General features: G+C 41.8%; 1 protein-coding gene across 1 annotated transcript; it reads left to right on the forward strand.

Moving 5' to 3' along the window:
* The first annotated feature begins 1456 nt into the window (after positions 1-1456).
* Positions 1457-10247, forward strand: LOC128473850 (palmitoyltransferase ZDHHC20-A-like). Its single transcript, XM_053456074.1, has 13 exons — positions 1457-1562; positions 2461-2487; positions 3498-3592; positions 4019-4139; positions 4847-4916; positions 5347-5379; positions 5453-5573; positions 6519-6651; positions 6962-7088; positions 7807-7896; positions 8266-8327; positions 9203-9266; positions 10038-10247. The coding sequence occupies exons 1-11, from the start codon at positions 1457-1459 to the stop codon at positions 8279-8281; spliced, it is 939 nt and encodes a 312-aa protein (XP_053312049.1). The 3' UTR covers positions 8282-8327; positions 9203-9266; positions 10038-10247.
* The last annotated feature ends 5491 nt before the right edge of the window (positions 10248-15738 follow it).

A 15738-nucleotide genomic window follows, 5' to 3' on the forward strand; every position in this document is an offset into this window, starting at 1 on the left:
CTGCCTTTGCGCTGCTCCCTTACAGTGTCTCCTCTCTTGCTCCGCCCAGGAACAAAGCGGAGTCCCGTGATGTGACGTCACTTCCCGTGACTCCGCTGTGTTCCTGGGCGGAGCAAGAGAAGAAACGCTGTGAGGGAGCAACTCGGGGGTAGCCTTGCGGGACAGCGTGGGAAATCTGCAGTTCAGGTAAGGAGGTGGGCGTGATTGGCCACATTTGTGGCGGGAGCAGGCGGGATTGGGCACACATGTTGCAGGAGCGGGCGGGAGTGGAACACCCACATTGCGGGAGCGGGCGGGATTGGACACGTGCAGGGCTCTAGTACCAAGATGTTTGCAGCAGATCCTTTAAGTCCTGTAAATTGCGAGGTGCGGCCTCCATGGATGCTTCCATGGTGCCATGTGTTTTCCAGGTAAGCAATGGACACGCACACGGCTATCAACGTGATGTTAAAGAACACGTGATTCATCAGGCCAACTTCTTCCACCCCTCCGTGCATCAATTGTTATCCTCACGTGCCCATTGTAGGTGCTTTGGCTCTTTTAGGTTGATGAGATAAAACTCCTTAATTTGCCTGTTTTAATAAAAACAGGTACCCTGTGTAAACTTAACCGTATATTTATTCTACAAGAGTGCCTCCCTGGGACTAGAGGTGATCTTAACCCCTTCATGACTAGGAAGTTTTGCCCCTTACATACTCCAAACAGTTTTTGTCTTTTTTCTAGTGTCTTTAGGAAATTTGTGGCTTCAGAAAAATATTTTTTTTCTTGTGTATCTTCACCAATTACTGTAATTTGTATTTTATTTATTTTTGATGAAAGCAGGCAGTACTGGACTGTATTACCAAGAAACCAGAAAATGTGTTTATGATGTAATGTGCCCCACACACACCATATATATTATAGGATTATAGATGCACATAAATCCTCCACTTACTATTACAGCAAAAAAAAACAGGGGTATAAGACTTAATTGTAAAACATTCATAGATTGCAAGATTGCAACACTGGTCCGAGGCGGGGAGAGCAAAAAAAAAACCCCACAATTGTATAACTTATGTCCTTTATTGTAAATAATTATGTATCGCCCAGTGCCTCTGAGTAGAACAAATGATCCCGGTTATTTCTCCTTTCGCAGCAGCAACGGCAAATGCTTATTGTAGTTATGAATGAGTCTCACGTGGAACCGCGGAGGGATGTTTACTCATCCGTTCTCTAGGTAAAGCATTGATAATTCTGTTACCTACATCTACCTTTTACAACTATGACCCCCCCCCGGGTGAGAAAATCCGTCACTATTGCCCCTTCGCAGTAGCCTACTAGACCTGACTGTGAGTGCAGCCGCTGAGTAGATCCGGCCCTGGTCACAGACAGTTAGCGTCCCCTTTGTGGCGTAGTAGAGCTTTATCTCCGCCGCCGCCGGGAGCCTCTCACTTGTGTTGGTTGCGGTGTGGTGATCATGGCGTTTACTTACGGTGGCTATTTGGCGCGTTGCATTCCCATGCTCATCCTCATGGCCGTCGTGTGGTGGTCATACTACGCCTTCGTGGTGGAGCTTTGCATTTGTAAGTAACCGGAACCCCCCCCGTACCCAGAAAGCGCGTTACTCTCCAAATAACCTCTAGAAAACCGCGGGGACTCCTCCAGAGGAGCGCTTCTGCTCCGTTATATAAGTCGTTGTGTGTTTGTTACCGGGTGATATACATTCGCGGTAAATGCGGAGTCCTGGGAATCCGTGCAGCTCTTGGTTTGTGGGGTTTCACCCGGTATGTCCGGTTCTTGGTTTCTGCTAAACATGTCTTCAGAAAGTCGCCTTATGTTCGGAACAGCCTAATGCGGGTGATATGTCTGCTGATAGTCCCGTGTATAAACCGAATGCTTCTGTGTAACCCATGAAACATGCTGTATGTGTCTGAAATATGCTGACACGAGTCTAAATTGGTGATTTTTAGGGTTTCAGAGCTTCCCAGGAACCCTTTTTACTTTTAGAGAGTAATTTCACAAAAAGCGTCGTCCTGGGACCAGTTGCCCCTTTTGCCCCGTGTAAAATCGAGCTGTGGCTGGAGACAGTGGACAGGAACGGCCCTTCGTAATGCAAAATGGCTTCAGAGTTCAGATCCCGACTTTCATGCCAACTATCCGTTTAGTGAATAAACCCCTTTTATTGTCGCGGGACTTTAGGCATTCAAATAATCTGCGGTACAACATGCGGTCTACTGCAGCTCTGGTGCTTAAAGTAGTGCAGTTACCATGGCAGCCAACAGAAGGGTGATTGCTCCGCTTTTACCGCTCCGCACCGGGATTACTCCGTATATATAATCCGTATTGTTCTTGGGGTTTCCTGTTATGTTGTTAAAGTCACAAGCGCAGTGTGTTTCTGCGTTAAACCTTTATTATTATTTGTTTATTTTGTATGGAGTCTTTATTGACTGTTTAATAATAAATATTTCTTTTCTCTTGTAGATACGATCAAATCAACCATTGAAAAGGGTAAATGTTTTAATTTTTTCGTACATAGACCATTAAGTTGTCGTTATTACCTGTTGGGTTACCTGTGATGTTTAGCTCCACAAATTCACTGATTGTCCGCCTTTATTTTGAAACGCTGTATTTTGGGCTAAACTGGCCCTTCTTAATGCATCGGAGCGTTAACCTGATCGCTCTCACAGTTAATATAAAATATATTATAAAATACTGACACTTATTCATGCGCGTCTGCAGAAAGTCTATAGATTTAACACTATATAGCCAATCGGTGTGTATATATATATATATATATATATATACTGTATTTGCTCAATTAGACGACCCCCCCCAAATTTTTTATATTAATTTAGGGGGGGGGAGAAACCTGAATATAAGACTACCCTATAAAAAATGTTTTACTAGTAAATATTAATTCACATGTAAACTATATTTTAATATTTAATAAAAACTATGATTTGAGAATATTTTTTTTATTTCTTTTTATTTGCCACTCTGCCCCCCAGATATGCCTTATTCTCTCCTATATGCCACTCTGCCCCCCCGATATGCCTTATACTCCTATATGCCACTCTGCCCCCCCCCCCCGACGTATAAATGCATCCCCAGATTTGTCTAGCGGGGGCAGCTGGTGAACGTCTGCTGCTGGCCGGCACTTCCACCGGGGATTCTATGATGGAGCACCCGAAGGTCATGTGACGCCGGTGCTCCATCATAGAAGCCCCAGTGGAAGTGCTGGCAGCAGCAGAGGTGGTCTATGCGCATTGCGCAGGAGTTCACCGGCTGCCGGACAGGAGGATCCAGGTTCCCTGCAGCGCTGCGGAGGATCTAGATCTTAGTCTTGTACTCCGACCTCTATTTGAGGTCCGATTATATGATAACCTCGGATATAAGACGAGGGGTATTTCTCAGAGCATTTGCTCTGAAAAAAGGCTTATATTCAAGCAAATACGGTAAATATTGATAATAATTGATTGCTTGCATTGTAACTCTATGCATTTGTGTTTTTGTTATAGTTGTATATCTGGTGATTTATCACATGATATTTATGATGTTCTTCTGGTCATACTGGAGAACGATAGTTACGTTGCCGGCCATTCCATCTAAACAGGTACGTGTTGGGAGGTTGAGAATCGTCACTTGTCTCCTCCGGCTTTCGCATTATATTTTGAAGATGATGTTCCACCTATTATGCTGAACGTAACACTTTTCCCAGAAATAATTCTTTAATGTGCAGTTTTACCATTTTAGTAAATTTTGGAAGGGAGACATAATTGTCGTGACAGAAAAGCAAAGAACTCATAGGCTGTTGTCTTAGAAATGGAGAAAATGTTATTAATTGTGTTGATGCCATTTTTACGTGATTCTTAAGAGCAATTGCTGAGTTGTAAATGTTATTATTCTTCTAACGCCTTACTTGGTTATAAAGATATATGTCTTTTAGGATATTGGGAGAAAAGATCCTCCGGTATTTCTTGAATATGTTGGATTGTTTGGTAACAAATCACTAATCCACCATTTTATTCATCTTTTATAGTTTTGCTTATCCAAATCTGACATGAAGCGATACAAAAAGGAAGACAGAAAAGAGATTCGGCAAGAGATTCTCAAGCGGGCAGCTAAAGATTTGCCAATCGTCACAAGAACGCGAACCAATGGTGCGTACAGTCGCTTCTTTATTCATTCAGTGATATAATAGTAAAGTATTGTCAAAGTAATCAAACCACGTGAAGTCCGAGTGCACAAGTCAGAATCGAGATCAGCCCAAGGAAATTATAGAGGCGTTTTATCCAACCCGGCTTCAGCTTCCGCTCCTTCACGAGCCGGCTGAGTCAGATTGTGGTCACAGTCGTAGTAGATGCTCACATAGCAGGTTTTATGCCAGTGACCAAAATAAACATTTCTTTAAATTGTTGCTATAGTCAGGTTCCTGATAAATCAGCCAACCTGTCTGTTTACAGAACTTCAGGGAATATTTTCATACACAAGAATTATCAATGTGATTGCATTTACATCAAGAAATAAATGTGCATTAAATCAAAAACCATCCCTACAAGACAGCTTTACGCGTTTCACACACCAGGCCCTTCATTAGAAGAGCTTATGATTAAGAGTCTGGTACGCCAAACGCGTGAAGTTGTCTTGTGAGTTGCTTGATGTCTCCCATCGCGTCGCTGGGCTGCGTGTTTATTTTTCCTGCAGATAAAGACATTACTCGGGGACGCCGAGTAATTAAGCATGTTTAATGTATGCCGGTGTCCCTATGTACCTTGACTACATCAATCTACGTTCAGTATATTCTTCTACTCTTTCCGATCATGTTGGTGTCGTGTTTTTTAAACCCCCCTCCTTTTTTGTGCCACAGGTATCCGGTATTGTAATGACTGCAAGGTTATTCCACCTGACCGGTGTTATCATTGTTCAATTTGTGAAAGGTAAGCCTGTTATTTATGTTTTTTTACTTACAATATTGATCTAAAGATGTGTGTTGCTCAGATTTTTAGAAATACAGCACCTGTGTGTTTGTTTTCTATGTATTGTGATATTTTGTATTTATTATTTGTGGTAAATGAACATTGAAGCAGTAGAAGGCCGTTTACAGATTTAGCTCAGCGCTTGTTCCCAGCCGGTTGCCGGATCCTGACACTGGCTTCTATACAAGCTTTCTTTTACCGGCAAGTGAAATGGAGACTGTACAGTGCTTAAATTTGTAGTGACACCTAGATTCACGGCTAGGTCATTTCTATTTTATCCTGTCGGTGAATGTGAAGCTGAGTTGGAAATACTCTTCAGACTGCCATATTTGCTCCAGATATGTTCCGAAATATTTTTGCAATCTCACATTTTCTTACTGTCTCTTTTTAGATGTGTGCTTAAGAGGGACCATCACTGCCCCTGGTATGTATTCATTAAGTATTTACATTTCATACATTTGTTTATTCATGTACTAAACCCAGGATTTTTGTTGTAGGGTCAACAATTGTATTGGATTTGCTAACTACAAGTTCTTCTTGCTGTTCTTGTTGTACGCCTCGCTGTACTGCCTGTTTGTTGCTTCAACGGTGCTCCAATATTGCATAAAGTTTTGGATGGTATGCATTTAATGTTTTTTAAATTATCGAGATGTATTTAGTAGATGTTGTATGTCTTAATTTCATTATAAACAAATGGCACATACTTATCTTAAGCTTTCATGTTATTAATATGTATGTCCAGTGAATAGCACTGCAGAATATGACGGCACCATTTAAAGCAGTAAAACCTTTCATATAGTGTAAATGTTCTCTATACATTGGGCTAGCCGATTTCTCTTGAAAACGTATGTTTCGCTCTATACTGTCGCTCCTGGAACTCTTCTGGCATCTAATAAGTTTTCATTCGGTGTCGCCTTTCTACAGCAAATCTGGGGAGTTATTCTCAGGTAAATTCATGTGGTCCAGTGATCGTGTTTTTCATCAAAACTTGCATGTATTTAATGTTCTCCGTTTGTTTGGTTAAACCTGTGGGCAAAGCATGGTGCACGTACCACCTGGCAGTAAGAGGGTTAACATGTAGGCTTCATAAAGCGGTGCTGTAAAGTTCAATGTTTGACGTCATCACCCCAGTTAAAAAAGTCATTTTTAAGGTATTTTAAGACCATCCGCGTTGGATCTCCCATCGTATCATATATTCAGGATGCGTCTTGTAGATAAATCACACTTTCTGTCTATAGACCTCAGATTCATCTGTACAGACACGTGCTCAAGTGTAGATATAGTTCTTAATTGCCGTTTAGAGGGAAGTAACTTGCTTGTAAATACTAAAAAGTGTGTGAAGCCGTGCCCTGCTTTTATCGCGTGCGCTGAGGTTAGATTACGGATTTGTAAGATATTGAAAGGCGCAGATACTTGTGATGAGCAGGATATTTATTGCCGATGTGATGTATTACACCCGGTTCATTTGTTGCTCTTCACTTTTGCCCAGCGCTGTCTGCTTTAGTCTAGACTATAATCCGTGTGACGCGATTACATGGTTAATCCTTGTTTTTCTCTCTATAGAAATATCCGCTGGACGCCCATGCCAAGAGCCACGTCTTAGCTCTGTTCTTTGTGGGAGTCGTGTTCTTCATCTTCGTATTTTCTCTGTTTTACTTTCATTGTCGGCTTGTTGGGAAAAATAGATCAACTTATGGTAATGTCTTTGCTTTCTCTCGCATAAGTACAATAAGTAGTGTTCGTTAGTAAGTGGGAATAGATTAAGCGCTTTCTAATATAAGTGATGCTAAATCACTAGCAATAAATAAATATCACAGTAAATAACGTGTGACAATACGAGAAATATAAAAAAAATATATATATATATCCTCACATATTATACAAAGGCCTTTCCTTTTGGCCAACCCAAAACAAATCACCCCTGGCGCATTATAATTCATTCGTTTAGCTTGCATAAATACAGAAGCTTATCCTGGTTGTGACAAATACTGTTATTTTGATTTCAGAGGTACAGTTTACTCCATGTTTTGAAACCGGTGCAGAAAAGGACGGATTTTACCTTGGCTTCAGCAGGAATTTCAGAGAGGTTTTTGGGGATCAAAAGCTGCTTTGGCTGCTGCCCGTGTTTACGAGGTACACTTACATATTTTATTCCCTAGAACGATGATTATTAATACTTACCGGCCGTGCCATGCTATGGAGAATTCCTATTGCCTACTACTGTACTGACAGCTCTATAAACTGGAAATGATATCACGGTGACCGAAATGCTGAAAACCAATGCCATGATCGTAGCATTAATATGCTTAACAATGATTAATCTGACCCATTTGAGCTTTCTAAAAGTTCCATGTTTTCTCTGGTGTCATTGGGAGTGTTAGATTGTAATCAAGATGAACCTGTATGTCTGAACATGTGTTAAAACAATTGTCTATTCTTTATATTCTCTTTTTGATACTTTGGGGTCTCCCTTTAGAAAGCAGAAGGGATATCATGAAACGGCGTGCAAGAGATGGTGATAATTTTGCCCCCTGTGCAATTTGAGGTCCTCACCATAGTTAAAATATATATAAATATTATGCTGTGTCTTTAGTATTAGTGCGTTGCTTTCCGATCATACATGGGACTGCCAGAGCATTATTCCAAGTATCTGCTCAGCGAGCATGTTTTGAAACATAATTATCACTGAAAACGCTAGCTGCCAGGTTTTTTTTTTTTTTCTTTTACATCAAGTAGGTTTGGATATTATTTGGCAATGAGTCAATTTATCACAAATCTTCTCCCCAGTTACATTGAGGAGTGCTGCGGTTCCACACTGAAGCTACTAATCCATTTATTGTTTTTCTTACAGTTTGGGAAATGGCGAAGCTTTTCCAACTCGCATTGTTTCAGGGGACCCTGAGCAAAATGCTGGGATGAACCAAGATGACATCCCCAAACAGTATGTACCACTTCTATACTTTTCCCCTTATAAGCATACGCAGAAGCACATAACTAAAGCTTAATAAATGATTCACTGCAGCGAAGGGTATTTGGTGCTTCCGTGCTGCAAATATGTGCAACTAAGAGTTTTATATATATATATATATATATATATATATATACACACAAATACTTTACTGTTCCCAAAGAATTGCAGTTTACATAATACATGTTTGTAAAGCCCCAATTTATTGCATGATATATACAGTGTATATAATCCGTTTGTTTATATGCCCAAGTCAACCTGAACGATGCTGCATCCTTTGTCGAAATCCTTTTGAATAAAATTTCTAAATTGCATGTAAATAAAATCTTTTTCTGTTTGCAGCTCTGGTTCCACGTAGGCATCCTCTGCCAGACCTCTCAGCGAGCTCCAGAAATGGGCAAAAGGTATGGTTCAAACATTTTATGTTTGCTACTTATAAACAGACATAATCATTTGCTTGTGTCGGCTAGTAAATCGAATGGCTTTGGCATTTTGCCTTTATTATCCCTTTGTGACAAGGAGCATAATAGTACATTGCAAAATCCCCACGGCTGATTTATTTAACTATGTCTCAAAAAGGTCATATAGGATGCACCGCACTAGAGAGCTGTACATATACATAAGTGTGAAATACCTATATATATCACTCGCTACTACTTTTATTTTTTTTATAAACCTTAACTTTTGAGTAGCAGTTTTGCACTTGCGGCGTGCAATTTATAGGATATATAGATGTTCCAGTTATTCCACTTATGTTTTTCACAGCATCTTTTCTCCCCTGAGGGTCCAAACATACGCTGATAATTCTGTGTTGTGTGTTCTGCCCATGCTGATAAGTAAATATTTTCATTATATGATTAAGGAGTGTGCATATTGTGATATTTTTGTTTTTAATGCTCAGCTTTATTTCGCAGTTATGTTATAGAACAACGGGGATTAGGCACCAACATTTCTCGTGGTAGACATTTACTCGGGTCTGTGATGGACGATTTAACAACGTTCTATGGATCTTCACAAACCTTGCCACGGACACTGGACAATTTGCCGATCCCTGCTTTCCAACTGCTGAACTGCAACTCCCATTATTTCCATCCAGGGACAAGCACATCCAGCCAGAAGGTTCTGATTCAGGGTGTCATGGAAATATATTTTCGTACGTAAGGTTTATTCTAATCATGTAACTATAGTAGTAGTGGGTGTGCAATTCATTATTGATTATACTGGATTTTTATGATTTAAGGAGACTGTGCTTAAAAGTCCTATTATTTCTGTGTTTCAGATGAGAAATGCCACGTCGCAATAGACGTAGAAGGCTGATTAGTGTGATCTAACCAGGGAAAATGGTAAGAATAATGCTGTGAGGAAGCCTTTCCTCCATAACGTTATCCCAACTTTTGTATGTTGATGATACCCGCTAATAGTAAATTAGCCTAAATTTCACATCCACGTTCTGTGATGCTGAGTCGTGGAGGTCATAAACACACAGCTTAATGAATAATTCAAATTCAGAGGTTTTTTTTCATTGCCACATATTTTGGTCCATGGCCTAAATTTCATATTTATTTAGTTGACTACGTTCTAAAAAGTAACAGTAAAAACAAAACCGATTTCCAAAGGTTGCCAAGTTATGCTTTGTCATACATGCCTAGTTAAGGATAACTTGCACGTCCCGTTTCAAATACAAAACAAATGTTTTCTGTGTACGTTGAAAACTAACAATAGATGCATCTGCTTTTACTTTCTCTTTAGAGATGAAGTTCCATTTTCAAAAACAAATGCAAAGTTTTTGTGTATAATAGAAGTCTTACAAGTACATTTAAAGACTTTGAGCAAAGATATATGCAAAGGGTTGCTAATAAGCAGTCTCACTGCGCTACAAGAGGTGCGGAGTTGCTTTTTTTTTGTACACAGCATGTATTATTCCATTGATGGGATAAGCGGAACAGTCTTGTGTATGTTTTCTGATGGACCAAACTATAAAATATTGGGTATATTGTGCTCTGGTTGTGAAAGTTGTACAAAATGTTTTCTATATGCATATTATATCCACACTGAAGTGTCTAAAACAAATTGAGATGTTTGTGCCAACCGCTTGTTTGTTTTCTTTTCTTTAGTGCAAGCATTTCCTGAAATTCAGTTGACCCTTCAAAATCTTCCAGCGCAAGCAAAGCGCATGACGTCGGACGCATACGTCTAGACAAGAAACGGAGGGGGGGAATCATTTCAAGTTACATTATGTATTGTAATAGCTGTTAAGTGTTAAGAATTAAGTGTTAAGTTTTAAGTGTTAAGTTATCAATAAAAAAACGTAAATACGTTTGTATTTACAAAATTATGTGTTTGGTTAGTACTTTAACCCCTTCAGTCCCCTATGGACGTACCGGTACGTCCAAAAAACGCCTCCCAAGAATCTTGCAGCGGCAGGGACGCATCCCTTCCGCTACACGGGAGATCGCTGGCTTTCTGCTGTCCGATCTCCTGCAACAGCTTCCGGCGTGAAGCTGGAAAACTGTTACAGTTCTAAATGCCCTATCGCGCGTTCAGGCTTTCCCTTCTGGGTCACGTCGCTATTGACGTCACCCGGAAGTTCACGGGAGGACAGGGTATCCCCTGCAGGGTCTGTCTGGGCTATCCGATCACTCCGATGAGGGACCTATCCGATAACTATCCGGCAGTAATGTCACACAATCGCTGTGATGACCAATCACAGCGATCGTGTGACCGTTACTGCAGATGCTCTTCCTCTCTCCTCCATCATTGCGATCTGAGGGAGAGAGACAGAGCATTGTCTGCATTTGCAGCAGTACATATAAAGAAAAACACACAAAAATCAATACATAACCCCCCAAATACATATTTTACCCTCCCCACGATTGTCTAAAAAAAAAAAAAACTTAAAGAAAAAAAATATTAGGTTTAGTTTGGTGGGTGGTTAGAGGCAATTGGGGATAGCATAGGGTTTTAGAAATTGGGTAGGTAGGCTAGTGTCATAATGGAGCACCGTGTCTTCAGCACTGAGGAGGTTTATATCTTCCTCATTCAGTCTGATGACGAAGCCACTCTGACTGCATCAGATATTGACCCGATATCTGATGTGTCTAGCTCTGCGTCAGATAATGCGTCAATATCTGACGAGTCAGAGGAAGATGATGATGGCCAGGTTCCACCTGCTAAAGCCAGACGTGGAGAGCATTACTCTAAATATAATTGGGCGCCACCCAGGGCCGGCCTTTGGGGTGTGCGACCTGTGCGACCGCACAGGGCGCCACACTCCAGAGGGCGCCGCCGCGTGGTCCGACGCCACCGTAGCGTACCGCTGCTGTCAGCAGCGTACCTAGCGGGGGGGGGGCGGTCCGCACCGGGTGCCGCTCATCAGGGGGGCACCCGGCACCCCTCCAGAGACGGACAGTAATGTCCGCCGCTGGAGGAGCAGGCTAGCAAGGAAGCGGTATCGGAGCTCTTTAACAGACCTCCGGCTCCCTTGAGTGATTTTAAGCCGGTTCAAGGATCTCCCTTGAACCCGGCTTAAAATCACTCAAGGGAGCCGGAGGTCTGTTAAAGACCTCCGATACCGCTCCCTTGTGATCCGCGCGGCAACAGCTGCTGTGCGCCGGGGTTTGCTGTCAGATCCCGGCGCGCAACACTGAAGCCGCGCCCACCGCTGTCCGTGCCCTCTGACCCGGAAGAAGACAGAAGAACTGAAGAAGAGGAGCGAAGAGAAGGAAAAGGAGCTGTATGGAGAAAAGAGGAAAGGTAGGAAAGCATTCAGTGAGAGTGGATTGGTATGTGTGTGGATTGGTGTATGTGTGTGGATTGGTATGTGTGTGGATTGGGGTATGTGTGTGGATTGGGGTATGTGTGTGGATTGGGGTATGTGTGTGGATTGGTGTATGTGTGTGGATTGGTATATGTGTGTGGATTGGTATATACGTGTGGATTGGTATATACGTGTGGATTGGTATACCTGTGGATTGGTGTATGTGTGTGGATTGGTAAATGTGGATTGGTATATATGTGTGGATTAGTGTATATGTGTGGATTGGTATATATGTGTGGATTGGTATATATGTGTGGATTGGTATACGTGTGGATTGGTATACGTGTGGATTGGTATACGTGTGGATTGGTATATGTGTGGATTGGTATACGTGTGGATTGGTATACGTGTGGATTGGTATACGTGTGGATTGGTATGTGTGTGGATTGGTATATATGTGTGGATTGGTATGTGTGTGGATTGGTATGTGTGTGGATTGGTGTATGTGTGGATTGGTATATATGTGTGGATTGGTATATATGTGTGGATTGGTATGCGGGGTTTTTTGGGATGGGGGGACACCAGAGGAGTAGTCCGCACAGGGCGCCAGAACACCTAAGGCCGGCTCTGGCGCCACCAAATATGGTAGATCCAGTAATCCCTGCTTTTAATGGGACTCCTGGCATCAGATGTGACATTGATGCTAGTGAGCCAAAGTCTTTTTTCAATCCGATGTTTGCCCCCTGAGTTTTTTGAGCTGCTAGCAGCTCAAACAAACATCTATGCAGCCCAGTGTCGGGCAGCTGACCAAGGAGGCAGAAGCCAGACCTGGCACCCCACTGACCCCCCATGAAATAAAAAAATTGGGGCCCTGACCCTTATGATGGGCATTGTGAAAAAGCCCAATATTCGGTCATATTGGAGCACAGATCCCATATTATCCACCCCTGCTTTTCCCCAAATAATGCTCTGGAACAGGTACTTTGAGCTCCTAAAATGTTTACATTTTAGTGACAATTTCCAATGCCCCCCTAGAGAGCACCCCCAATTTGACCGTTTCTATAAATTGAGGCCCATTATCAATTATTTTTCTATTAAATTCCCTGAAATTTATACCCCCGATAAAAATGTTGCTGTAGATGAGTCCCTGGTCCTATTCAAGGCTAGACTGAACTTCAAACAGTATATCCTGCCCCAAGGGCTAAAGGTACGGTGTAAGGTTATATAAACTTTGTGAGAGTGGGTCAGGATATACTGTTTCCTTCAGATTCTACAAAGGGAGTGACAGTTACCTTGATCCCCCTGGCTGCCCACAATCTGTGGGTACTAGTGGGAAGATAGTGTAGGACCTGCTGTCCCCCTATTTGAATAAGGGCTACCACCTCTGGGTGGATAACTTTTATACCAGCCCAGATTTATTTCATTTTTTATTTTTGGAGCAGACCCCAGCATGTGGCACTGTTAGGCCAACCCGCAAGGGTTATCCCAAAAATGTAACTTACCCCAAGCAGAGGCGCAGCACTACCAGTGCTCTGCGCAGTCAGGAGCTATTGGTCCCCAGGTACACTGACAGGAAGGATGTGTATATCCTCTCCACTATACACAACGAGAAGGCGGTACCTGTCAGTGTACGTGGGGAAGGTGATACACAGGTGCTCAAGCCTTAGTGCGTCACCGATTACAAAAGGAACATGAGGGGTGTAGATCTTTCTGACCAGTGTCTGCAGCCGTACCTGGTGCTGCGTAAGACCAAGACCTGGTACAAAAAGGTGGCTATTTACCTCACCCAGGTTGCCATGTACAACACATATGTGTTGTACAAGAAATGTGCCACTTGGAAGATCTACACCCAGAGTTCTAGGTAAAAATCCTGAGTGATATTCTCTCAGGATGAGAATGTCCTGCGTCTTACCTGCAGGCACTTTCCTTGTACAATCCCCCCCACACACACACACTGATGCCAAACAGAAGCCTCAGAAAAGATGCAGAGTCTGTTACAAAAAGGGTATTAGGAAGGACTCCAGGTACCACTGCCCTTCCTGCCCCTCTTAGCCAGGACTCTACATCGATGAGTGCTTCATGATCTACCACACCAAGGTAGATTATTACATTTCTTTTGAGGTGAGGGGGGTATTTTCAATTGGCACAATTCCATACGTTTTTGCCCTGCAAAATCCAAAAACATAAACATTTATTTTAATAAACATAAATAACCATATGCATAAAAAACCTATGCGTGTGGGGTATTTCCGTAATCAGGAGAGGCGGCTGAACAATTTATGATAGATTTCTCTGCCGTAACACATACCCTGTGCAAAAAAATCCTAAGAAGCGTTGGTGAAAAAAGTGCAGGAACTAATTTCTGCGGCCATCTTTGACAGTGATTGGTGGCCAAATAGCTGCATGTAGAATGCCCAAATACCCCTGATAGAATGGCCTGGATTGTCTGCTTTACAGAAATATATACCTTTGTGGGTGTTTTTGGTTTATTTGTTTAAAATTAGAGTTGCAGTCCCATCATACCTAATGTAAAAATTTAACGCCTTTATATATAGTAATGTACACCTTATTATTATTATTATTTATTGTTTCATATAGCGCCATCAAATTCCGTAGCACTGTACAATGGGTAGACAGGACATAACAAGTAGTATGTAACATAACAAATTGACTTACAGAAGGAGATCATTGGATGATCACATGTGGTTGGCAGTCTTCTGAGGTTCACTCGCCGCCCATCACTTTCTCACAGACTACTTCTGGGTATCAAGCGGTGATAAGTGACGATTAAATATGTAAAGTAAATTGTAAATTATTTCAGCTAAACGTTTCAACTGCAATATACATGATGGATTGTTTTAAACACATTTCTAAAATGTAATTTTCAACAATGTTCAATCGATTATAAGATGACCCTGATTATAAGACGACCCCCCCAAAATCTGAATATTAATTTAGGAAAAAAAGAAAAAGTCATAATATAAGACGACCCTATAGGAAAAAAGTTTTACCAGTAAATGTTAATTCATGTAAACTATATAAACTATTTTTTCTTTAAATAAAAGCTATGATTAAGAAAAATATTTTGTTTTTATTTCCATTTATTTTCCAACCTGCCACTCCAGTTATGCACATCTGCCCCCGGCTTGCCACTCTGCCCCAGAAATGCCTCATACCCCCTATATGCCACTGTGCCCCATGATATGCCTTTTAACCCTCTAAATGCCACTGTGCCCCGTGATATGCCTTTTGATCCCCTATGTGCCACTCTGCCTCCAGAAATGCCTTATACCCCTATATGCCACTCTGGCATATAGAGGAGGAGGTGCGGTTAGCAGCGGGGGTTGTCTGCGTCCATCACGCAGACCTTCCCCGGCTGTCAGTGAGGAGAATTCCCCGCACCGGAACTCTCCTCACTCAACCCCAACTGCTAACCGCACCTCTACACGCTGCCCCGGCTACACACCGGGGAGTAAGAAGCACCGGTAAGTTTGGGGGGGGCATAAGACAGGAGGATCCCTGCAGCACTGCGTGGGATCTGGATCTTAGTCTCATAGTCAGGCCTATTTGCTCTGAAAAACACCTCGTCTTATAATCAAGCAAATACGGTACTTCTTTTCTTAGACTAGCATTGGTTAGATGCTGGGGTATTATAACTTTGTCTTTTTATTTTTTACACAAAATGTGTTTTGTTTAAACTAATAGGAGAAAACGATCTGGCATTTTTTGTAGATTATATTAGACAATATTTGCCCTATTTCTTGATGAGAAATTAAAGGTGTAATTAAATATCTAGTGTTTGACTGCACGTGTCCTTTATTTTGTTCTGTGCTTTAATTATTGCATGTCTGTAGCTATGAAACTGTATACTACCTGCTCCTGTTTTAGTTGTTAGGATCACATATTGTCCTGGGAGCATTTCCCCAGACGGTCTTCTATATCTGTACCACTAGGAGGCGGTCTAGCACAAGTTTCCAAGAACATTGGAGCTATTCTTTTTAGCAAATGTTATATTTATCTAATCCTAAATATCGGTATTATCATTCTCTATTATTTCT

The sequence above is a fragment of the Spea bombifrons genome, chromosome 2, assembly GCF_027358695.1.
Source record: "Spea bombifrons isolate aSpeBom1 chromosome 2, aSpeBom1.2.pri, whole genome shotgun sequence".
Taxonomy (NCBI): Eukaryota; Metazoa; Chordata; class Amphibia; order Anura; family Pelobatidae; genus Spea; species Spea bombifrons.

Excerpts from the sequence above, each read along its gene's own strand:
- LOC128473850 (XM_053456074.1), top strand. The coding sequence starts at position 1,457 with ATGGCGTTTACTTACGGTGGCTATTTGGCGCGTTGCATTCCCATGCTC. Across the intron at positions 3,593-4,018 it reads CGGCCATTCCATCTAAACAG|TTTTGCTTATCCAAATCTGA; the intron begins GTACGTGTTGGG and ends CATCTTTTATAG. Across the intron at positions 4,140-4,846 it reads CACAAGAACGCGAACCAATG|GTATCCGGTATTGTAATGAC; the intron begins GTGCGTACAGTC and ends TTTGTGCCACAG.